Source organism: Panulirus ornatus, chromosome 12, assembly GCF_036320965.1.
Source record: "Panulirus ornatus isolate Po-2019 chromosome 12, ASM3632096v1, whole genome shotgun sequence".
NCBI classification, from domain to species: domain Eukaryota; kingdom Metazoa; phylum Arthropoda; class Malacostraca; order Decapoda; family Palinuridae; genus Panulirus; species Panulirus ornatus.
Window position 1 is genome coordinate 26,029,976 of NC_092235.1, and position 26,520 is coordinate 26,056,495.

The following is a 26,520-nucleotide window of genomic DNA, read 5'->3' on the forward strand; positions in this document are numbered from 1 at the left end:
TATATATATATATATATATATATATATATATATATATATACATATATATATATATATATATATATATATATATATATATATATATATATATATATATATTGCTTAGGTAATGGCGGGGTCAAGGTTAATGACAGGTGCGATAGCCAGCGTGTGTTGTTAGATATATTTAATGTCAATGGAGGTAAGTGGTCGTTTTTCTTTTTGCAATATCATGAAAGAAGATGGCTAAGTCTGTATCATTTTGGAGTTTTTCTTTTTTATTTCCCAATACCGTAACCTGTTTTCATGACGGTACGACCCTTTAGCACGCCGATACGACCCTTTAGCATGCCGGTACGACCCTTTAGCACGCCGGTATGACCCTTTAGCACGACGGTACAATCCTTTAGCATGCCGGTACGACCCTTTAGCACGCCGGTACGACCCTTTAGCACGCCGGTACGACCCTTTAGCACGCCGGTACGACCCTTTAGCACGACGGTACAACCCTTTAGCACGACGGTACAACCCTTTAGCACGCCGGTACGACCCTTTAGCACGACGGTACGACCCTTTAGCACGACGGTACAACCCTTTAGCACGACGGTACGACCCTTTAGCACGACGGTACGAGGCTTTGAGAGGTTAGCCCGCTAAACCCAGGCTAGACCACATGTACCTCTGGACCAGTGCGGGAGGAACGACCCTGATGACGGCCTTGGCCGCACTGTGAGCCTTACGATACGACCAGGGTCGTCCACAACCACACCTCGCCGCAGGCCAACCATCACAACCCATCACTAACAACCTTACCATCATCCCTACCACTGACACAACCGCCACTACCACAACCATCTCTACCACAACCATGACTACCACGTACTCAGAAACCTAACCTAACCTACAATTTACCATCGTCAATCTTGGCACAAACAGACAAATGTTGCCAACTAGGCGGGTGTGTATGTATATATATATATATATATATATATATATATATATATATATATATATATATATATATATATATATATGAATGTGCGCGTTCCTATGCACTTTCGTATTCATATACCTCCGCGTTGTACAGTTAGGATCTGGAAAATGCTATCTGCTGGTTGTGTGAGCCTGATGGGACATGACCGGTGTAGACCCCGTTGCTCACCAACGTGAGACGAAGGGTACTGGAGTACATAGTATTCGAATAATCATTCCCCTATTAGGGGCGAGCATAGCCTAGCGGTAGCGCTCCCGCCCGTGGCACAGAGGTCCCGGGTTCGATCCTGACTGTTGGAGGTTCGTATGTTCTATGAAGGTGCGCGTTCATATGCACTTGGTTCATATATGTATATATATGTTCTATTATTATACTTTGACGCTGTCTCCCGCGTTAGGGAGGTAGTGCAAGGAAACAGACGAAAGAATGGCCCAACCCACCCACATACACAGACATATACATATATACACATGTACATATTCATACATGCTGCCTTCATCCATTTCCCGCGTTAGCGAGGTAGCGTTGAGAGCAGAGGATTAAACCTGAGGGGAAATTCTCACACGGCTCCCTTCTCTGTTCCTTCTTTTAGAAAAGTAAAAACTGGAGGGGAGGATTTCCAGCCTCCCGCTCCCTCCCCCTTTTAGTCGCCTTTTACCACACACTCAGGAATACGTGGGAAGTATTCTTTCCCTCCCTATCCCCAGAAATATTTCACAAAAGAAGGAACAGAGAAGGGGGCCAGGTAAGGATATTCCCTCAAAGGCCCAGTCCTCTGTTCTTAACGCTACCTCGCTCACGCGGGAAATGGCGAACAGCATGAAAGAATATATATATATATATATATATATATATATATATATATATATATATATATATATATATATATGAAACGTTAAGTGTGAATTTACATAAACACGGACGGACAGACAGACACGTATTTCCTGTCGTGTATTATCATATAATAATGTTGGGGATGGCCGGGGGTGGGTTCGACCTCCTTCCTTCCTCCTCTTAGTCACAACTGTCACCAGTATCAAGGCGCGACACAAGAAGGCCAACAATTTCATCCTGAGTAATATCCACCTGTTGTCCACCGTGATGAATTGATTTTCGCTGGCCTGGCAACTTAACACAGCCTACCTTAATTCTCAAAGTGGAACCCGCCAGCCCGTAATGTCTGTTTTCAACGGGCCCAGCCCATTCAGCGGTAATAATTTGAAGGTAATTTTCCAACAATTTCTGTCCACTTGGATTAATGTAATATGTCCCCCACGAGTGATGTTTTAGAAAACGGGGGTAGTTATTGTGGTTGGCCGTGATTGCCAACCGGCCCGTGACGTCACGCTGACGTCAAGGGTCCCTCCAATTGCTGCTGAATTTTATGGACCACTATTTTTTTTTTTTTCATTATTTCACATAAATATGTTCTTTAACGATACAATGACCATTAAGGTTCTTTATGAAGATGTCAGGAGCCAATATGACCGGAATGCAGTGGGAAATCAATCGAAAATTACGAGATAGTTCGGACGAGTTCTGCAATCGTCGGAAATTGACGGCCATTATGGTAGTTAAGGCGAGTTAACAACCCTCATGGTATTTTAAGCAGCACCCTCAATCTGCACGCGAATCTTAGCGATTTGTCTCACGCGGACGGGAACGATCGTTGCGATAGTTTGGTTAGGCGTGGTAACAATGGGGGTAGTTTGGCCGTAAAACACTTAAACAACGACCTTACGACCCTTGAACACTTGTGTACGACCCTGGGGTACGACATTACGACTCCCCCTACACGACGGCCTAGCCTTCAACCAGACGCTCGAGGGGTCAGAGGTCAAGGGTAGTAATGACGTACTGAAGGGGTTATAACCCATCCTGTGACTCCCCTCCTGTATGTCACACAGTTAATAAACTCTGTATGTACGGATGGCTGAGCCAATCCCTAACCACTGCACAGAACGAAATAAAAAAAACAAAAACAAAATAAACCTGGCCACATACAACCATTTAGGCCACATGTACCTAAAACATGTTTGGTTGTTTCTGTGTCTAACAAATACCTCTAAAAAAAGAAAGTGGATAAAATGTTTGCAGATATACTAAACCAGAATTCGTCACAACTATCAAATTGTTCCTCTCTCTTTCTATTGTTTTGAGATACATCTCAACAACAACATCAAAGTTTCCTTCTACATTGCTGGTTTCTATACGCGTCATCAACATATACTAAGGTAATGTGCTTTATATAATCGCTCTGTGGAAACTCGACGGTTGTGGCGTGCAGGTGGTCAGCCGGAGAAGCCGAGGCTGTGGACTCATACTTGATCTACTTTTATCTTAATTCTGTATTGATGATGTATGACATACAGGTATACACAAAAGGAGATTTCGAGCAGTCAAAACATTTCGAAAATGTGTAATAATGAAGGAGTCCGGCCAATTTGCTCCATCCAAAGTGGACGTCTCATATGTAATCTTATATGGCATCTGATAATTATAATTTTTTTATGATTCTTTTTTATATATATACGTAGGAGTTAAGCAGCAGGAACGCCTCGATGTAGTGTCGTGTATGGCAGTTTAGAGCAGTTTAAGGATGTGGTTTGGCAGTTCAGGGGCGTGGTAGCTGTGTGTGTAGTAGAATGGTGCAATTAACGAGTGTGGTTAAGGTGTGTATGGTAGTTAAGAACAGCATAAAGCAATGTAGGGTCGCGATACAGCAGTTTACGAGTGCTGTCCTGCGGTGGTGCAGTACACGACATACCGCAGGTGCGGCGGAGGTGCGGTGCGGGGGACCAGTTTAGGGATGTGGTAGCGGCAGTTTTAAGAGGCGGTGGAGTTGTTGTGGAGAGGGAAGGTGGAGGGGGGACGAGTTTGTGGATTACATTCCTGACCACCATCTTGTTATACCAGGGGGAGGGGAGGGGAGGGGAGGGGAGGGGAGGGGGGCGATGATCTCCTCCCCTCCACCAGGAGGGTAGGGGGGCGGCTCTCCCCCCCCACACCACCACCAGAGACCCGGCTACGCCAACACTGGTCTAAAGTTACGGCTTAACCACACCTCTCCCTCACTCCCTCCCTCACTCCCTATCGTGTTCTTGTGTTCTTCTCCTTCCTCCTCTCTCTTCCAAATGTGACTGCGGCGTCACACACGGGAAACATATAAGCGTAACATACGAGGAAGTGATGGATATATACGACTCCTCAACACACACAGAACAGCAAGCTGTTGTCGATCCGGATATTTTTAAATCCTTCATGGCGTTCCCTAAGGAAATATCTTGCCACCTCTTCTGTTTCTCATTCCTATATTTAGACCCAGAGGAAAACACGAGCTATATATATATATACATATATATATATATATATATATATATATATATATATATATATATATATATATATATATATATATATATATATCGGGGACACGTGATGATATAGTGAGTATGGCGGCTATATCAATATAAGACGTGGTGTAATCATTCCTACATCTTACAGAGGCCTCATGTTCACCTCATGATCAATTTCTGCTTTATTAAAGAGGCCTCATGTTCCACCTCATGATCAATTTCTGCTTCATTAAGGAGGCCTCATGTTCACCTCATAACCACTGAATATCTCTTGAGTATTAGTTATCACACTATATCTCTCTTACTTACTCTCTCCCTGTATTATCTCATGTCTTCATCCTTCATATCTCTTCCCCCCTCCTTGTTATCATCACCGTCAGTATCATCATTCAAGCCATCAATCTCAATTCCTCTCGTAAATCTATTATCAGAACACAGACCTCCAGCTGACATCTGGTTGATGAGGCATGGCCAATAGATGATACGATGGGGAGAAAAAAATATGAATAATACGATGGTAGAAAGTGTGATGTTTGACATGAAGAGTTCCAAGAATGAGATTTTGAGTGCAGGTGTTCCATTCATCTGTTCTGTTATGCCTTGGGGGGAGAGGTGGGTGGTTCGTTTGACTAATCCCACCTGTCGTTTTCTGTTCGATGACCAATACGTGTTTGGATTGCTCGTACGAGGTTGGTTGACAGTCTGGTTCCCTGGCTTCTCATATCTGAGGATGAATTTCTTGTGTCTCAGGTTAGATTTAACCTTCGCGTCTGTCCCCCTGGTCGTGTTCAGCGGTGACGTGTGTGTTATTTGATGTTCTTTGGGTTATCATTTTGTGTGTTCTGATAACGGCTTAAGAACAGGGGGTCGCCAGACATAACCATCTCCTCGTCTGCTTCTGTCTTAGGCTGCGATGTTAAGGGGTTAACATTTTGGAGGGGATTAAATTCGCTTCATTGTGTTAAGTCCTGTATCCTCTACCCTCCTCCTGTACGTTACAATTCTGTATTTTGTACCCTGGTGCTGAAATCTTGTACCATGTGGGTTAGAGTTCATAATATCTGAGTTTACATTCATTGATTTCTAATTGGTTAATACTTCTAATTCTAAATTACTGTATTAGGGAAGTATTACATATTTCAAAAGGTCGTATCTCCCTCTCTATAATACGACTATTCTTTCTATATAGGGCGAATGTTCCCTCCCCCCACCCCTCCCCCCCTTTTCGTGTGTGTGAAGTGAATGTTCACCCTACGTACAGTGAACGTCCGTACCACGTACAGCGAATGTTCTACGTACAATGAATGTCCGTACAACGTACAGAGAAGAACCCCCTCCCCCCACACACTCCTCTTTCTTCCCTGTTCCACGTTTTCTATAACACGACACGGCCGGACTGCTTCCTAATATGACGTGTGTGTCGTCATGTGGCCAGATCTCTTTATCTTTATCTTACATTTACCTCACAATTCAAGGTCGAGAGGTCAGAGGTCAGGGAAAATATACTCATAAAATTCCCAACAAGAAAAGCAGGCGAGACATTTACATTCCCATGTCGGAATTCCTTTATATTTATATATATATATATATATATATATATATATATATATATATATATATATATATATATATATATATATGTATATATGTGTATATATATATGTATATATGTGTGTATATATATATATATATATATATCCCTGGGGATAGGGGAGAAAGAATACTTCCCACGTATTCCCTGCGTGTCGTAGAAGGCGACTAAAAGGGGAGGGAGCGGGGGGCTGGAAATCCTCCCCTCTCTGTTTTTTTTTTTTTAATTTTCCAAAAGAAGGAACAGAGAACGAGGCCAGGTGAGTATACTCCCTCAGAGGCCCAGTCCTCTGTTCTTAACGCTACCTTGCTAACGCGGGAAATGGCGAATAGTTTGAAAGAAAATATACGTGTGTGTGTGTGTGTGTGTGTGTGTGTGTGTGTGTGTGTGTGTAAAGCGTTCACTTGTTATAACGAAATTCTCCCAACGTTTTTAGATAAGTAAATTCAAGGTGATTAACTTGCCTTTAACGAGGTCGTGATGAGCGAGGTCAACCTGTAATTACGTGCGAACGAGCGGTTCTTATACCTGTTGTTGTCCTCCTGGTCTGATGGTGACGTCACGGAGATGGAGAGAGAGAGAGAGAGAGAGAGAGAGAGAGAGAGAGAGAGAGAGAGAGAGAGAGAGAGAGAGAATTTTAAATTATATCTATTGTATGTTATAACTTCAGCGGATGACAGAAACCGTAATGTCATAATAATAATAATAATAATAATAATAATAATAATAATAATAATGATAATAATAATAATTAGTTATCATAAATAATCTTTATAGCTACTTACTTTTTCCGACTTAACGAGGTACTATTAGTAGTAGTACTAGTAGTAGCAAAAATAATAATAATAACAAAAATAATAATAAAACGTAATAAGAAAACGTAAGAGAAATCCAACATATAACTAGGATAGAAAACGTGAGGTGGGTCACATGGGAGGGAGGTGGGGGGGAAATCAAGAGTGGACATGGCAGACAACAACAGTGAGGAAGATCATGTGTAGCGACAGAAAACGGCGGAGGTGTTGAGCGAGCGGCCCCGGGTACACTAACATCTTACAAAATGATCATACTTACCTCAAATTGGCTCCACAACCTGCTAACCCACCCTCCCTACAACCCCGGCAACTCTAGCCTCTATTGCCTCTTGGTTTACGGAGCATTTTTCTACAACTTCTCATACAGCTTTCAGGGTATATATATATATTTGCGTGTGTGGACGTGTATGTATATACATGTGTATGTGGGTGGGTTGGGCCATTCTTTCGTCTGTTTCCTTGCGCTACCTTGCTAACGCGGGAGTCAGCGACAAAGCACAATAAAAAAAATAATAAATATATATCTATATATGTATATATATATACATATATATATATATATATATATATATATATATATATATATATATATATATATATATATATGGTCACTGCCGTGTTGTTCACATTTATCATTACTTCAATGTTTTCTTTGGCTTAAAAAACGTATCTAGACGCCAGTTATCATCTTTTATTTTCCTTCTTCTGTTCGTGACGTTTGACATTACCTGGTATTTCAAACTATAATACGTAACAGTTCGTTCTTATGGAACACACACACACACACACACACACACAGACATATATATATATATATATATATATACACACATATATATATATATATATATATATATATATATATATATATATATATATATATATAAAATGTGTGTGTGTGTGTGTGTGTGTGTGTGTGTGTTTAACCTACACAAACCCAAGCCATAAACAAGTGCTCGCCTTCCCTTCTTTCCCACCGATACCAGTAGCGCCATCAACCCCTTCGCGAGCTGCCTCCTGCCACAGGAGGAGCAGACGGTACACCAAACCATCACAGAAAACGTGCCGGGGGTCACTCACAATAATGCCCCTTTGTATAACCCTCCAGTTGGACAGTGGGGTAACCCTAGGAGCATTTCTCTCTCCAACATCTCTTCAGTCTTCTCATACCTGACCTCACACCTCAGTACACCTCATACCTGACCTCACACCTCAGTACACCTCATACCTGACCTCACACCTCAGTACACCTCATACCTGACCTCACACCTCAGTACACCTCATACCTGACCTCACACCTCAGTACACCTCATACCTGACCTCACAACTCAGTACACCTCATCATGCGGGTCCTCACATGTCCAGGACACGTCATGGTCGCATGACAACACACCCTGACACCACGACACTGGCTCACACGGAACTGATCGTCAGCGTGTATACAGAGGCTGGCTGACCACACCTGACTGCCAACACATCTGGCTGACCACACCTGACTGCCAGCACTCTATTCCTTTATCGCCATTATCTTCTCCCGTAACGTCACTGTATTCCTATAACTCCAAGTGTACCACAACGAGAATACAATATCATCCGAGTATGATATACTAAATCCCGTGTAACGGATGCACACACACACACACACACACCCTCGCCGGGGCGCCATCTTGGTTCCCTTATAAACCGTATGGTGCGCTGCCGTCGGGTGTCGGACGCACGATGTTTACCGGGGCCGGTGATTATCTCTGGTCTAATGCTTCCGCGTCTCCTACCCCCCCTCCCCTCCCCTCCCCCCCGGCACTGTCTGCCGCAGCCGCCGCGAAATGACTACCATCGTTCGTTCTCTCGTTAAGCGATCTCTCTCTCGTACGAGGACGGCGATATATATATATATATATATATATATATATATATATATATATATATATATATATATATATATATATATATATATATATATATATATATATATATTCCTATGAGTCAACGGGGAAAATGAAACACGATAAGTTCCCAAGTGCACTTTCGTGTAATAATCACATCATCAGGGGAGACACAAGAGAGAAATATAACAGTCAGTTGATATACATCGAAGAGACGAAGCTAGGACGCCATTTGGTAAACATGCGCCAAATCGTGATCCTTTCCAATATATATATATATATATATATATATATATATATATATATATATATATATATATATATATGTGTGTGTGTGTGTGTGTGTGTGTGTGTGTGTGTGTGTGTAGGTGTTATAGAGAGGGTATACGAGAGGAGATTAGCGGACATTTGAACCGGACATAGAAAACGTGAATTTGGAGATGGTCAACCATTAAGTTAACATCAGGAAGTGCATGTAAACACGGCCGCTGCTCGCCAGTCACCCCGTCATCTGTACACAGACGCCCGTACACATGACGTGTACACACGAGTGTGTATACTAAGGCGGAGGGGGGGGGGGAAGCGGGCGGGGGTGTAAAGTATAAGTGTTGAGGGAAGATGGTGAGTGTGTGTGTGTGTGTGTGTGTGTGTAGGGGGGGGATTACTGGATTTATATGACGTTGTCAACGTAACGGTGTAGAGGGAGGAAGGGAGTGGGGGATGAAGATGGGGTGTGGGGAATTATATTGCTCCGGTAAATGTTAATGTTGCTTATATTTAACTCACTTATAATCTGTGGTTTACTTCCTGATTCTCTCTCTCTCTCTCTCTCTCTCTCTCTCTCTCTCTCTCTCTCTCTCTCTCTCTCTCTCTCTCTCTCTCTCTCTCTCCTCCAATAACGCCACCATCTCTCCATCCGTTTCTCCGACAACACCGCCACTTTCTCCAACAGTGAACCACCAACACCACCAGTTCCTCCATCACCATCACCACCAGTCCCTCCATCACCACCTCTCGTCAACCAACACCCCCCCCCCTCCAACAACACTAACGCGTCTCCAACTTTTTTTTCTCCCTCACAGGCGTTCATGACGAACGGCACCAACATGAATCTGCAGTTCTCCACCACTGGTTTCTCCAACAACCTGAAGGAGGTGGACTTCGATAAGGAGCCAGGCAAGGTGAGTGCCTCAGACCCAGTCGTACTTACACTTGGTCTACTGACGGTGGCAGAGTACGACGGTACGACTCGTGAGCACGACGGTACGACCCCTGAGTACGACGATACGACCCCTGAGTACGACGATACGACCCCCTGAGTACGACGGTATGACCCCATGAGTACGACGGTACGACCCCCTGAGTATGACGGTATGACCCCTGAGTACGACGGTACGACCCCTGAGTACGACTATACGACCCCTGAGTACGACGATACAACTCGTGAGCACGACGGTACGACCCTTTGTGCGGGATGGTACCTTAAAGGCCAGTCTACCATATCGCTGTGGTCAAGGGTCGTACCGTCGCACCCAAGGGACTGCTCACGACCCGACGAGCGAACGACTCTCGCGGCGGGTGACGACCTAGTACATCCATCCCCCCCCCCCCCCCGGCTGTCGTTGACCTTGAAGGTAATGAGGGGGGGGAAATTAGAGGTCACGTGACGTTTCTGACGCGCTCCGTAACGTCATTGACCTGCACAAGCGCGTCCAGGTCTGACCTGAAACCTCCCGAGGGTCTCTGAAGGCGGCGGGGGGGGGGGGGGGGGGGGAGAAAGCGCCAGAGACCCGAGAGAGAGAGAGAGAGAGAGAGAGAGAGAGAGAGAGAGAGAGAGAGAGAGAGAGAGAGAGAGAGAGAGAGAGGTCCTGTCTCTCCCGCGGTTGCCATCTGTCGTCAGGTCATTGCCTGGAAATGGTTTCCATAGGACAGGAATGGCTTAGGATAGTTAGGATGGGGGAGGGGGGGGGGGGGGCTGGCTGGCCCGTTCTGTTCCGTTGGTTCGGTCCGGCTCACAGTGTTCTGTTCCTACGGTCCGATGGTCGTACAGTCATTATCAAGGGTCGTACAGTCGTTATCAAGGGTCGTACAGTCGTTATCGAGGGTCGTACAGTCGTTATCAAGGGTAAAAACATAACTTAAGCTTCTAAGTGACAGCTAAGCTGTGGGGTAAGCGGGGGCACCCAACCTAACAAGCTGACAGGCTAACAGGTAGTTAGCCTGAAGAGCCGCCAATTGGTCTGCTAGACCCACTACTTTGGCCCCATTACGGTAACTACCAGGGCCATGAACCAGGTGGGGGTGATGGGGTACTTAACCCCCCCCCATCTCTCTCTCTCAACGAATGGTTTATGAACCACTCATTACGAGACACGGTAGTTATCAACGAGTAATTCGCTTTGTGTTGTGGCCTGTACACCCACCAGATGACCTGAACTGACCTGACCTCACTTCTACAACACCCAGGTCACGTGTTGTAAACCTAGCGTGGTGTTAACGTAGCCCATCTTAGCTTTGGTCGGGTTGTGGTAGCTTAGGTTAGCTTATAACATAGCTTAACTTAGCTTTAAGTTCGGGTCACGTTGGTCAAGTTACGGAGGTCGTACGATACGAGATACGACCCTAAGGGCACGGTACTGGCTAATACCTTCAGCACGACCTGTCGTCGCAAGGGCACGACCCTTGAGAGATAGGACGACCTTGGCCTTTTAAACCCGACCCTCACCACCCGTCATACCCAGGGTTCGAACCGTGGTGCTCAAGATGATGATGATCATCATCCACACACATCAGCCAACCGAGCCAGCCCCAGGCTAGGACGACAGACAGACAGACACACACACACACACACACACACACACATACATAGAGGACAGATACATAATATATGCATAGATTATAGCTGTAAATACCCCCCACCCCCCCACACACACACACTCCTCCCCCTTACCCAAACAGCAGCCTTGGGTTATCGAACCCACAACAGGTGACCAGCGCCTTAACGTAGAGCTGATGCGAGAGCCACTCCAACCAGGAGCTAAATCCTCTTCAATACAAATAAACACACACACACACACACACACACACGAGAGAGAGAGAGAGAGAGAGAGAGAGAGAGAGAGAGAGAGAGAGAGAGAGAGAGAGAGAGAGAGAGAGAACAAAGAACAACGACCAAGTGATAATAGAACATCTGTTGTTGTTCCCTGAGGCTGGGCGTGTACACCAGCAGCAGTGAGAGATGGCAGCTGGGTCGAAGGACAAATTAGCATATATACATTTTCTCGCCAAGTGCATTGCTGCCGGAGGCTTCCACAGACACACACACACACACACACACACAGAGAAATTCTTCAGCAATAGCAGGTGGCGCCCCGGGCGGAGCATAATGCCCCCGGGGGGCGGAGCGCCAGGTGCCCCGGGCAGAGCATATTTGAATGCTAGAAGAAAACGAGGAGAGGGGAGGTGGGGATGTTGGGTACTACTACCACTCTAGTAATTAAGGTAATTCTTGATAATGTCATGAAGCGAAAAGTAATTTGCGATTGATTACACTTGTCGTAGATACACATCTACTAAACGTGTATTGTGAACGGACGATTTATATAATATCCTTATCAATGACAGGTAATCAAAGGTAATTATCATCAGCTGGATGATATCACTCTCTCTCTCTCTTCTCTCTCTCTCTCTCTCTCTCTCTCTCTCTCTCTCTCTCTCTCTCTCTCTCTCTCTCTCTCTCTCTCTCTCGTTCCTAAAAGTAAACAAAAAAAAAAAAACTCAACACCTGTGCTGACCTCCAGGCTTCAACACTCCAACACCCACACTCCCCCCCTCTCCCACAGTGTTCGTCTCCAACAAACCCTCTCTCCAACACACACCCTTCTCCCACAATGTTCGTCTCCAACAAACCCTCTCTCCAACACACACCCCTCTCACAGTGTTCGTCTCCAACAAACCCCTCCAACACACACCCCTCCCAGTTAAATACAAAGTTACCAACCCCTCCCCTTCCTCACTTAACCTTTTTCATTAGCTTTCTTTCCTTGATACCTGTTTATTCAAGTTAAATTTAACATCCCGAAAGTGTGTCCGCTGTTAAATTACTCACAATTAATTTAGTATTAACTTGACTGGCTCTCTAAAAGTCAACTTCTGTTAATGCTAATTTCTAACACAATACTTAGGTAACATTTATGACCTGTCAACGTTAAATTAACTTCGTTAAATTCCCTCACGGTTACCTCGTCCTTTCGTAATGTTAATTACCCTTATCTAACTTCTACAAGGTTAAATTCCTTTCATCTTAAACCACTGTTCTTAACACACACACACACACGACTCAACAATGTTTTCCTCAACTTCTCTTGCTGTGTTTTCCTCCACTTCTCTCGCTCTGTTCCGCCTCCCCTTCCACCCGTGTCGTCTCATCCACCACTTCCTCCACAGACTCAGGTTTCGAACCCCGTGAACACGTCGCACGTAATCTTTGTTCTTATACACCCTTTTCCTCAAGCGCCTGACGACCTTCTCATCTCCCATAATGACCCCGTCATTCCACCGCTCTGCACAATAGGCAAAGTCTGGCATCACCGTAACCTATCATTTATCCTGGGAAAACCTCACGTTGCACAGATTGCTAAAGTCTCTCTCTCTAAAAGACACTGGGAACCCCGTCCAGACGACATGGACGTTTTCTGTTCAGTGTCTTGCAGTGTACGAGGGATGGGGCCCGTCCTTGTACTGGACTACTGTTCGCACACCTGGGCAGGTTCGACATGTGTGTACCTGAGAGAGAGAGAGAGAGAGAGAGAGAGAGAGAGAGAGAGAGAGAGAGAGAGAGAGAGAGAGAGAGAGAGAGTTAAATTTAAAGAGGTTCATGTTAGGTCAACTCTCAAAGCCTGACCTTAAAACGTGACCTACTTTCCCCTTAAGTCGCAGTGTTGGTTCACTCTTCCCTACTCTGGACATATTGCTCCGGTTTATCATATCTAAAGCTGGCTGCTTGTGCCTCCCCTCTCCATTACGTAGACCACATAATAGTGGGAAAGCTACAGTGTTGGATGATTACGACAGTGTGGTCGTGGGGGAACTCAAGGGTAACGAGCCGTTCGGTTGTCTGCTTCTTTCCCTACACCGCTAAGCTTTGGAACTCTCTACAACCCCCTTCTTCCTCTCCCCCCTCACGTTTTCTCTTAAGAGTTACGTCCTAACGCCTTCTAAAACGCTAATTTTCACCGTAGGATCTTTGATGACTCTTTTCTCTTCCTTTTTTTCTTTTATCTATTTGTAGTATTTTTTTATGCTTGACTGTCAACCAGGCCTTGGATGAAGGGCAGACCTCCGTGGAGCCAGATTGTGGCAAAAGATGAAATATCTTCCACAACACAAACTCCTGCACGGGATCAGAGTGAACCCCTGGACTCCTCAGAGACTCACATCATCACATGAAACACCCATCCACCCACCTACACCCACCCACGACACCTACACCCACCCACCCACCTACACCCACCCACCCACCTACACCCACCCACGACACGTACACCTGCATCCATAACACCCATCCCATCACCCACCTGATGCACCAGCGTGGGACTGGGTCATTTGCATATGAACCCTCAGTAATTTGATTACGATCAGACCTCCCGTTCCTGGCCAGGTAGCCGCCTCGAACAACCTAGTCAACCTATTGGTGAGGTAGTTATAGTTAACCACCTGTGGCCTCACTACCCAGGCGCTTGTTCAGCCAGCCTTCCAGACCTCTTAAACTAGCCTTCCAGACCTGTTGAATTAGCCTTATATTTAACATTTAAATACACTTCATAATTAACAAAATGATGTTAACTTGGAGTTGAAGAGTAGGCTATGAAGATACTACCTTTCTCATTTGTTTATATAGACTACATCAGGGACTGTTCACCACTTTGAGCACGACAGTACGACCCCCAAGCACGACGATACGACTCCTGAACTAGACGGTACGACCCCCCGAGCAAGACGGTACGACCCTTGTGTATGACAGATCGCCCTTTGACCTGACCCTTAGGCGATAGGTCAAAGTCCTGGTCATTATACCCAAGGGTCGTACCATCATGCTAAAGTACGACTCTCGAGCACGACCCTTACGACCTTAAGGGTATGAAGGCCCTACCTTTGACCTGGCCCTTATGCATCTTCTGTGTGAAGGGTCTTGTAATAATATATCGACTGGTGTTTATAGCGTCTGAGAGATGTGGATGGCGCTTTGAACGCAGACGAGAAAGTGTAACTCGTACATGCCCGGGGAATGTAGTTTCTGACTTACTGTTAAGTATGGTAGAGTCATGTTCAAGACTGGGTTGGCAGGGCAGGTATCTAGTGCTATCATTACAGTGTAAACTTTATATATATATATATATATATATATATATATATATATATATATTTTTTTTTTTTTCTTTCTTTCAAACTATTCGCCATTTCCCGCGTTAGCGAGGTAGCGTTAAGAACAGAGAACTGGGCCTTTAAGGGAATATCCTCACCTGGCCCCCATCTCTATTCCTTCTTTTGGAAAATTAAAAAAAAATAATAAGAGGGGAGGATTTCCAGCCCCCTGCTCCCTCCCCTTTTAGTCGCCTTCTACGACACGCAGGGAATACGTGGGAAGTATTCTTTCTCCCCTATCCCCAGGGATATATATATATATATATATATATATATATATATATATATATATATATATATATATATATATATATATATATGTATGTATGTATGTATGTATGTATGTAATCTATTTTCCAATTCATTTTATCTCTGTACGCTTCCCAGTATATTGGCCCCTACATTTTCCACTTCACTTTTCTTCACTACATTTCAATTTCCAAATTGAGAGAACTTCCTGCACCCGATCATCGCCTCTTACCATGAGAATAGCTGGGCCTTCCGCGCCTGCACCCCTACATAAAGGAGTTCCCTCGCTATAGACGCCACAAACCCCGGCATCGGATCGTCTTAATGCAGGATCAGTGGCGCGAAAATCGCATCCAATACCTTTCTCCGGGCGGCTCAAGGCGTCTCGATCCTTTATGATCGCTGTGATGTTATTATTATAAGGGAGAAAGTCATCGGCGGGGGGGAGTGTCGCCCTTAATCCTAGGGGGTGTTAGGGACACGATCGGCTCCCCGCTCGGGGATGGCGTCTCTATGGGCGTCTGTCGATGGCTCTTGACAATGGTGGCGGAGGCGACGCGTTGACCCGAAAGGCACAACAATCGCATAAACACCGTCCATTCATGGCCGCAGCACACAACGCACCTCTACTACCACCTCCAAAACACGGGCTCGAAGCTTATCAACAACTCAGAGAGTATCTTGGAATAAAGTGAAGCAGATCGATGAAAAGTAAGACATTAAACAGGTAAATGGGTCTGAAGTGAGTCGGGTATGGGCGTCCTCTTCCTCTCCCTCCCCAGCCTCCACCTCCTCCTCCGCCTGACCAGCATGAAATCAATATTTACCTCTTCTTCCAGTGACCCGGGATGAATGGGGGCCACCGGCTGTCTGTGTGTCCTCCCCCCACACCCCCACACACCGGGACCAAAAGGTGACGGTGAATGGGATAAGGACCCGGCCGTAGGCCCCACACACAAACCCTGAGAGAAAGATGTATGATAATTGTTGGTAGTACTCCACCGTAGACTGGAAAAATTAATGATTCGTGTGATATATATAAATATATATATATATATATATATATATATATATATATATATATATATATATATACATATATACAGAGAGAGAGAGAGAGAGAGAGAGAGAGAGAGAGAGAGAGAGAGAGAGAGAGAGATTTTATCTAGGGTTTGTGATGGTGATGTAGTGATGATGAGACATTGTTATAGTGATGATGATGATGATTGTAGTGATGATGAACCAATGACACAGAGTCATCATGAGTGGCTTCAAAGAGGACATTCGTGACCCCACCCTCCCCCCACTTCATGGGGTCTGCTTTCCTCCCTAGAGAACAGAATCAACCATCAAGTATTCCCATATCACTAGACTCAGGGGTTTGAAACCTGCCTGTTACCCATCAACGCCTGAACATGGACGGCGTTGGGATGAATATATACACAGAGGCTTTCTACAAGAAAAATTATTACAATCTTTTACTTGAGCACGACAGTACGACCCTTGAGCACGACAGTACGACCCTTGAGCACGACAGTACGACCCTTGAGCACGACAGTACGACCCTTGAGCTCGACAGTTCGACTCTTGAGCACGACGGTACGACCCTCGAACACGACGGTACGACCCTTGAGATCGACTGTAACGTGCCATCATCTTCAACGAGTCATACGAGAGGCAGTTGATAGATAATGATGATACATACACCAGTAATTAAAAGATGAATGTAATTACCCTCAACAGATACTTAAAAGTACGGTGAAAATGGGAACTCGATTATTTAAGAGATTAGAAAATGAGGGGAGGGTGGTAGCATGAGTGAGTACCATTGAATAATGAGTACACTAAGGACATGGCTAGTGTGTGTCTCCGTGGTACTGTGGGCAGCGTTGCGCCCCGTGAACCCCGCCGACCCGCGTTCGATTTCCGGCGGGTAGCTTGCTCACTGCCCACCCTAGCTGTTCATCACTCCTACCTTCCCCCAGCCATAAAACTCACAGTTCTGTGAGGAGGGGGTGTACGGGCTTGAAGTCTTCACCTTGCAGGTGGGGTGAAATGGGTCGAAACATAGTAATTGGGCGCTAATAGGCTGAGTTACCAGTTAGCGATAATAGATTTATGGCACACATACCAATGACTGTTAACGAGGCTGTGGAAGGCTCGTTACCCAAGGCCATGGCAATTAAACTGTCGCTGGGTTGAATAAAGGCGGGGGGGGGGGGGTTCTGACTGGGGCCAACCAGCTCAGCAGAAATGACTGACGAATTACTTCTCCAGCGGGTCATTACTGTACACCTAGTGGGTGGAGCTAGCTAGGTGAGGCTACCCCCATCAATTAAGAGTTCATCCCGGCGTCGTAATCACTTATTACATCAGAAATAGCAAACGATAACGACAGGTCGTTAGCCGATTGAAGGTAAATAATACTTTTCAATGTTTGTTTCATTAATTACCAAGAAATTAACTATAAGCACTAAGAACTAGGGGGGTACTAGATAAGCCGCTTCTAGAGCGTCTAGCACAAAGGAAACTCCTCCTGGACAGTAGTACTTCTAGAATCACATGCTCTAGAATGATGGGGGCAGTGAAAAAGAGAATACTCTCTCTAGAACCCTAAAAATGCCTCCGGGTAACGCTAGTGTGTTGTGCTCTAGTTACGACATCTCTAGAGTAGGTGGCTGGCGCGCCTCCTAGTGAGAGAGAGAGAGAGAGAGAGAGAGAGAGAGAGAGAGAGAGAGAGAGAGAGAGAGAGAGAGAGAGAGAGAGAGAGAGAGAGAGAGAGAGAGAGTGGGTCCTGGGAGAGGAGGAGGAGGAGGAGGAGAGAGAGAGAGAGGGAGGGAGAGAGAGGGAACGGACGAGAGAGGGAATAATGGCAGTACGAGTGTGTGGTCGAGGGTAGGTATAAAGGCCTATTAGGGAGTGTGAACACCCAGGCAGCTCGACCCTCCCTCACGTTTGGACAGATTTACAAGACGGTGATGGATGAAACGCCCCTTATATACATCCCCCCACCCTTCCCACCTCCTCCTTTTCCTTAACCTTCCCCCCCTCCTTCCCCTCCTGGGCCACTCCTCCTCCTCCTGCATCCTACCTCCTGATCCTGTACAGCATAGCATCCTGCAAAGGGTTTGTAGGATGATGGACACCATGTGCGTGGGATGGAATCCTAAACTCTCATCTGTGAAACTTTTAGAAGAGAAGATGAAGGCGAAAGAAAACGTGAGAGTGAAATGGAAGAAAACGCCACGCGGTCGGGCCGAAGCCTGCGGTCACCACCCCATTTTCTATGGTTGCGCGAACCATTTTCTCTGGTGGGAGGACAAGTTGTCTTGGGGGAGTGGGTGAGGGGCAGGGCCGTGGTCACTCGTGGGTGTTGGCCAACTGTTGGGCCAATTTCTCAAATGGTTAGAAAGTCTATTTTGAAACGGTGCGGTGTTGGACGACCGACCGGGCTACCAGACCCAACAAATGATGTCCAGACCCAACACCAATTATCTCTCTCTCTCTCTCTCTCTCTCTCTCTCTCTCTCTCTCCAGGGTACAGTGCCTCCACACTCGGGAGGTTACAGTGACACACTCTTAAAAGCTCTAGAAGGTACACTGTACCACATTCTAGAAGGTACACTGTACCACATTCTAGAAGGTACACTGTACCACACTGTAGAAGGTACACTGTACCACACTGTAGAAGGTACACTGTACCACACTCGAAAGGGTACTGTACCACACTGTAGAGGGTACACTGTACCCCACTCGAAAGGGTACTGTACCACAGTCTGGAAGATCAGTACTGTACCCCACTCGAAAGGGTACTGTACCACACTCTGGAAGGTCAGTACTGTACCGCACTCGAGAGGCGTGGTACTGTACCCACTGAGACACCAGTCCTTATCTAAGGGTACACTGCTGTACCCCTATAAGGACATGGTGTACCTTAAGATGAGATACGGTACTGACGTAGCTACTGTACCCAGAGAGATTACAGCAACTGGACACATAGGTACAGACCACTGAAGACAGGACGGGTACTGTATCTGAGCAGGATGATACAGAGGGACTACTGTATTAATACAGGTGGACAAAATTGCCTACAGTAGGTAGGTACTTCAGTGTGGAAGATGTATTTAATGTACACACTGAGCCTACTACTGTATTTGCACAGGCTGTTGTACTGTACACACAGAGGTTACTGTATCTGTACACACTACTGTATTATACACACCGAGGCTATCTGCATATGCTGCTGTATTATACACAGTGAAGCTACTGTATTCCTACATGTTGTTGGTGTGTGTGTGTGTGTGTGTGTGTGTGTGTGTGTGCGCGTGTGTATGTGTGTGTATGTGTGTGTGTGTGTGTGTGTGTGTGTGTGTGTGTGTGTGTGTGTGTGTGTGTGTGTGTGTGTGTGTGTATGTGTGTGTGTGTGTGTGTGTGTGTGTGTGTGTATGTGTGTGTGTGTGTGTGTGGTGAGCCAGGTTGACATTTATGGTTTTAAAATTTTGTGGACCTTTTCCAGAGACCAGATCTTAATGGTTATTTATGGCGCCTGTATAATGGTTTCCTCATGTATCATGTGTCCTGTGGCTCATGTGTCCTCTCCTGTGACGGTCTCCTCATGTATCATGTATCCTGTAATTGGTAATTCATGTATCCTCTTCTATACTGGCTACCTCATGTATCCAGCTGTATCCCCTGAATACATCTCATGTATCCTACTGTGTCTTTTGTATCTTGAGTACGACGGTACGACCCCTTGAGTACGACGATACGACCCCTTGAGTACGACGGTACGACCCCTCGAGTACGACGGTACGACCCCTCGAGTACGACGTTACGACCCTTGCATACAACGGTACGACCCTTAGAGTAGTACGACGGTACGACCCTTAGAGTAGTACGACGGTAGGATACCACAGAGCGACCTTACGACCCCTGACGTGCGGGCGGGCGAGCCACCAACCCGCGTAACAACGTGTTCTCCCGTGTTGTGCGTCCCCAGGTGCACCTTCGCTCCCCCTTCATCATGAACGGCGTCTGCGTCAGATGGAGAGGCTACGTCGACCTGGAGAGGCTGGACGGCGTCGGATGCTTGGAGTTCGACGAGGAGAACGCGGCGGTGAGTACGATGGGGTATGTGATGATTATGATGGGGTATGTGATGATTATGATGGGGTATGTGATGATTATGATGGGGTATGCGATGATTATGATGGGGTATGCGATGATTATGATGGGGTATGTGATGATTATGATGGGATATGTGATGATTATGATGGGGTATGTGATGATTATGATGGGGGATGTGACGATTATGATGGGGGATGTGATGATTATGATGGGGTATGTGATGATTATGATGGGGTATGCGACGATTATGATGGGGTATGTGATGATTATGATGGGGTATGTGATGATTATGATGGGGTATGTGATGATTATGATGGGGTATGTGATCATTATGATGGGGTATGTGACGATTATGATGGGGTATGTGATGATTATGATGGGGTATGTGATGATTATGATGGGGTATGTGATGATTATGATGGGGTATGTGACGATTATGATGGGGTATGTGATGATTATGATGGGGTATGTGATGATTATGATGGGGTATGTGATGATTATGATGGGGTATGTGATGATTATGATGGGGTATGTGATGATTATGATGGGGTATGTGATGATTATGATGGGGTATGTGATGAGTATAGTGAGTATAACAAGTATGATGAGGGGTATGATGAGTATAATCAGCATAATGAGGAGGTATGATGAGTATAAGTGGTATGATCAGTACAATGAGGGGTATACTGAGTATAAGTGGTATGATGAGTATAATGAGGGGTATGATGACTGTTGTAAGAGGTATGATGACTACAACAGTCAGTATGATGTGTACTAAGAAGCACTACATTATTGTATTCAGTTGTAGTTCCCTGATACATCTGTCTACAACCATGACTATATCTCCACAACTCCCCCACCCGCATGTCTATAATCTCCCCCACAACCCCACTTCTATAACCCCTTTATCACAACTTCTATAACTCATAACCCCCCTTCTATAACCCCCCACCCCCGCTACTACAACCCCCCCTGGTCCGCCCCACAGGAGGAGGACCGCACCCTGCGGGAGGAGATAGAGAAGTACAAGGCGCGGCTGCGGGAGTTCGAGGAGAAGCAGCAACGAGCCTTCCGCGTGCCCACCACCTCCCACGCCCACCCCCACGCCCACACGCACGCCCACGCCGAGCAGGCCAACATACAGGTCCGCTAGCAGGTACGCTGGACCCCACCCACCTCCCTAGTACAACCTATTAGCTATTGACTATATATATATATATATATATATATATATATATATATATATATATATATATATATATATATATATATATATATATATATAATTAAGTAATTGCTCACTTCTACATTTTCATTGTTTATTTAGATCTATCTCTCTCTGGCTCATAGGCTCCGCCCATACTCTAACATGATTGGCTGTTGACATCAGTCTAATCCTGTCTGCCAATCACATGTCGTTATGGGCGGGGCTTATCAACGGGAGAGACATCCCGGAGGAATAATAGTAACTTTGGTCACTCAGGAGGTCGAGTTGTAACTTGGAAAAAGTTCCGTCTTTGAGGTTATCATTCACGGAGAGATAAGAGAAAAGAAAACTTAAAGCTGGATTTTAAGGGGAGTCTTAAAATTCTTTTTAAAGATGTCTGTTTCTAATTATGACGACCAAAGACCATTTTTTTCTCTCCCTCTCTGGGTTTCAGATTCTCAGCCTCCTTCATCGAAAATCCTAACTACCAGCTACACAGTTACTGGGATCAGCGGCGTACGAGGCGTTGTTGTCAGCACTGAGATCGGCACCTGGGAGTGGAATCCACGGCTGTCCGGGGGTTCGAGATGGGATCCCGGGTTCGAACCCTCCCCGTGGTCGAGACAGATCGAACCTTCCGATAGATGTCAGCAACGACCACGATCATCATAGAGAACCTGGCGAATCCCAGCGCTTCGCCGTTCATCACCAGCCAATTAGAGACAAGTACGTGTGTCGCCGGTGATGCAGAGACTCCGCCCACTAACCATGTTGCAGCCATACACTGCAAAGCTGGTGACGCTCAGACTCCGCCCATTACCATCTTACAGGCCAAAGACGTGACGCTGGCGTTACTGAGACTCCGCCTACTACCATCGTATAGGCCAATGATGCAACGCTGGTGATGCTCAAACTCCGCCCACTTCCATCTTCCAGGCCAATCAGGAGCAAGAAGCACTACCACCATACGTTTTCTTCAGAATACACCAGAGGTCGACTCGGCCAGCTGACCCGACCCTTGCACAGTGACCCCAAGGAACTAACAAACGACTAACTGTGTAGCTAACAATGAAGAGGCTGAACAGAATCATTAACAAACTATATTACAAAAAAAAAATAATAAAAGATAACAAGAGAAACATATTAAGACTACACTGATCTCCCAATTACGTAATGACAGATTTTTACTTACCCGAATCCTTAGAAGACACTCCAGTATAATGACTAATATATGTGTATTATAGATTTTGAAGATTAATCCCATTATGATAATAGTAAAAATATCTTAAGACACACTAACACCTCACTAACCCTTAACCATTGTAGAGATGGGATCGTCTGAATGTGCCACACGCATCCGCTGTTCCTATAAGCATCCTATATACGACCCTAGTTCCAGGCGATTTCTGTTCCTATAACCCCTCCTTTTCCCTATATAGTCACCAGAATACAGACGAACTGCCACAGACCAGACATGTTTCCCTCATATATGTTTATATACATGTAACACAAGGCAGGTGGAAAACACAACAAACAAAAAATAACAAACCTAAGAAACCAAACCAAGTGCTAACCTAACCTAACCTAACCTAACCATATATGTGTTGATAAGTGTTATAACAACTGTAAAAATAACAAGTTATAAACCCACCCAAACTAATATAAGCAACGCCTTGAGTTGATGGTAGATATATGTTCTTTTTTTTTCTAATAATGTTTGTATTTTTTTTTTTTTACATATATATATATGATGATGTTTTGTGAGGTGTGTGGGAAGCCAAAGAACCAGTCAGGGATGGAGGGGAACCGCACGTGGATTTCTTTCTCAGCGTTTCTTCCGATGGGGAAGAAATGAAATGGTTGAGACCCTTCCTTCATAATCTTGGAATTGATCATTTTCGGATTTTTATCAACTTTGAAAAAAAAAATAATGTAGATGTGTTCTTATGAATGAAAGAATATTTACATGATCATTCATCATGAATTATAAATGAATGACATCAATTATATCACTGTTGTTATAATCAATTTACACATCGAATTTCTCGCAGTATATTGCTAGTGTACAAATATGTCAATGGATGAAAAAAAAATTATATTTTCAAATCTTTCTCGCTTAAAGTTACAATATATATATATATATATATATATATATATATATATATATATATATATATATATATATATATATATATGTATTAATGGTTCAATTTTGGCTAAGTTTGTAGGAAGTATTTGATGGCAGGTGTGCAATACCCGTCTGGGTCGAGGCTAAACATCATCACTTTGTTAACCCCGACAGTGTTCACGGGGGTCAGGTCAAGGGGTCAAGGGGTCAGTTGAACCTCTGATCTGTACCACAAGGGATTTTCTTTTTTCTCTATGTCATTGATTTCCTTCTATGTTCCCCCCCCCCCGGGCGCTGTCCTGCTCCACAGAACTGTCTGAGAATCTCACTACCCACCCTGGGAACCCACTACCCACCCTGGAGAACCCACTACCCACCCTGGAGAACCCACTACCCACCCTGACCACTACCCACCCTGGAGAACCCACTACCCACCCTGGAGAACCCACTACCCACCCTGGAGAACCCACTACCCACCCTGGAGAACCCACTACCCACCCTGGAGAACCCACTACCCACCCTGGAGAACCCACTACCCACCCTGGAGAACCCACTACCCACCCTGGAGAACCCACTACCCACCCTGGAGAACCCACTACCCACCTTGGAGAACCCACTACACACCCTGGAGAACCCACTACCCACCCTGGAGAACCCACTACCCACCCTGGGGAACCCACTACCCACCCTGGAGAACCCACTACCCACCCTGGAGAACCCACTACCCACCCTGGGGAACCCACTACCCACCCTGGGGGAACCCCCCCCCCCCCCCGTGATACACTGGTCTGTATATTATGTAAATCGTTTTTTGTTAGTGATGCAATGATGACGTATATTTATGTGTATGAGAGTGTATAGTGTATAAGTAGAGTGTACATTGTAAGACAAAGGTCAATAAAGTGTTTTTGATTTATCGTGTTCGCCATATCTATAACCTTACGTAACCCCCTCCCCCCCCACCGCTAACTGGAGTAAATCATTTAATGAATATTTGATATTCCAGTTATCGTGGACATCTACATTTAGTATAATGGTAATTTGCATTAACAACTTTGCTTCGTTACAGACTAAACATCATTGTAATCATTGTAATTATGAACTTTACCAGAGATTCACTATAAAATCGCTGGGTTATAGTTATATATAATTATAACTATGACCTGATTCCCATTTCTCATGAGAGCGCTAAACATCTACTTAACCCCGACTCCCGTTTTCTACGTGAGTAACGCACCAGACGGACAAGTTTTGGACCGAAATTGAACCACCGTCTCACGAGACAGTTCACATGTGGACAGAAACATGACAGGAAACCAGGAGTGGACCAGAAATAGACGGGAGATGGACAGGTAAGGTTATTATAATAACCTTATATATATATATATATATATATATATATATATATATATATATATATATATATATATATATATATATATATATATATATATATATAAATATATATAAATATATATATATATATATATATATATATATATATATATATATATATATATATATATATATATATATGTATATATTTATGTATCATTAATACAGTAATATTGCTAATAATTCTATGTCTAATCTAGAGTTAACATTTCCCCTCATAAGTTGTAAATCAAAAGATTGTGATCTAACAACAACTCACTTAATTGCTGTAGATAAATATAAGACATATATAAATATATCGTAACGTACAAACACTTAATTACTACAACTACTTAAAAGACTTTATCTTTCTAAGTACACTTAAACGCAGTACTACATATACAAGTAGTACTTTTAAAAGTACTGATTCTGGAGTTATTATTACTTTTAGAACTACTGTTTGTATTACTTATATGACTTATACTTAAATACAGCAAGAATGATCAGAATGATTATATTAATCATAGAATTATATTCATAGTAATGATGTTACTTTTACTAGATATTATGATTATCATGATTATCATTATTATAATTATTACTGTTAATGATGGCATCATATGTGATATGAGGATATAGGATGTTATTATCATTATTATCATTATCATTATTATTGCTATTATTATTATTACTATCATTATCATCATTGTTATTATTATTATTATTATCACCATTATTATTATCATTATTATTATTATTATCATAATTTTTATTATCATTATTATCATTATTATCATTTTTATCATTAATCTTAATATCATTATTATCATTATCATTATTATCATTATTTTCATAACTGGTATTATTATAATTATTTTTGTTGTTCTTAATATCATTATTCTTCATATCATTATCATTGCCTTTATCATTATTAATATTATTATCATTATTAACATTATCATTATTGTTATCATTATTATCATTATCATTTAATAATAAAATCTAAGTGCCGGGAGGACGTGAGAGTTCTCAACCAGCAGAACAAGTGAAAACACTGCTGTACAAAAATGACAAAGAAACAAAATAACAACAACAATAACAACATGAGCAGGCAGTTCAGGGAAGGTGGGGTTGTGATGGATTGGATAATCCTTCTTAACCAATCCTTCATGATTCGACCTGCTGCTGTTACATGGATTGGGGATCGGGACTAGTTATCTCTGCCAACGACTCCCTGATGAGTGATTACCCGGGCAATATTCTGATAAACCTAAGTTATCCGGGCAATATTAAAATTAACCTAAGTTATACGGGGAATATTCTGATTAACCTAAGTTGTACAGGGAATATTCTGATTAACCTAAGTTATACGGGCAATATTCTGATTAACCTAA

The 26,520-nt window shown here is 44.1% G+C and overlaps 2 protein-coding genes across 5 annotated transcripts in view; one reads left to right on the plus strand and one right to left on the minus strand.

The window, feature by feature from the left end:
• LOC139751910 (protein big brother-like) overlaps positions 1-24,669 on the plus strand; it is a 48,882-nt gene extending 24,213 nt beyond the window's left edge. The window contains exons 3-6 of the mRNA XM_071667600.1: positions 9,701-9,799; positions 20,290-20,406; positions 21,406-21,573; positions 22,079-24,669. Coding sequence (XP_071523701.1) covers positions 9,701-9,799; positions 20,290-20,406; positions 21,406-21,570 — 381 coding nt within the window. The 3' untranslated portion in view covers positions 21,571-21,573; positions 22,079-24,669. The remainder of the gene's footprint in view (positions 1-9,700; positions 9,800-20,289; positions 20,407-21,405; positions 21,574-22,078) is intronic.
• Positions 1-26,520, minus strand: part of Fancl (E3 ubiquitin-protein ligase Fancl) — a 242,763-nt gene that overhangs the window by 104,564 nt on the left and 111,679 nt on the right. Inside the window, exon 1 of one of the 4 annotated variants that reach the window (XM_071667590.1) lies at positions 16,118-16,291. The exons of the other annotated variants lie outside the window; for them this stretch is intronic. The gene's annotated coding sequence lies outside the window, so the exon portion shown is untranslated. Of the gene's footprint in view, positions 1-16,117; positions 16,292-26,520 lie in introns of those variants that run through there. 4 annotated transcript variants of the gene reach the window in all.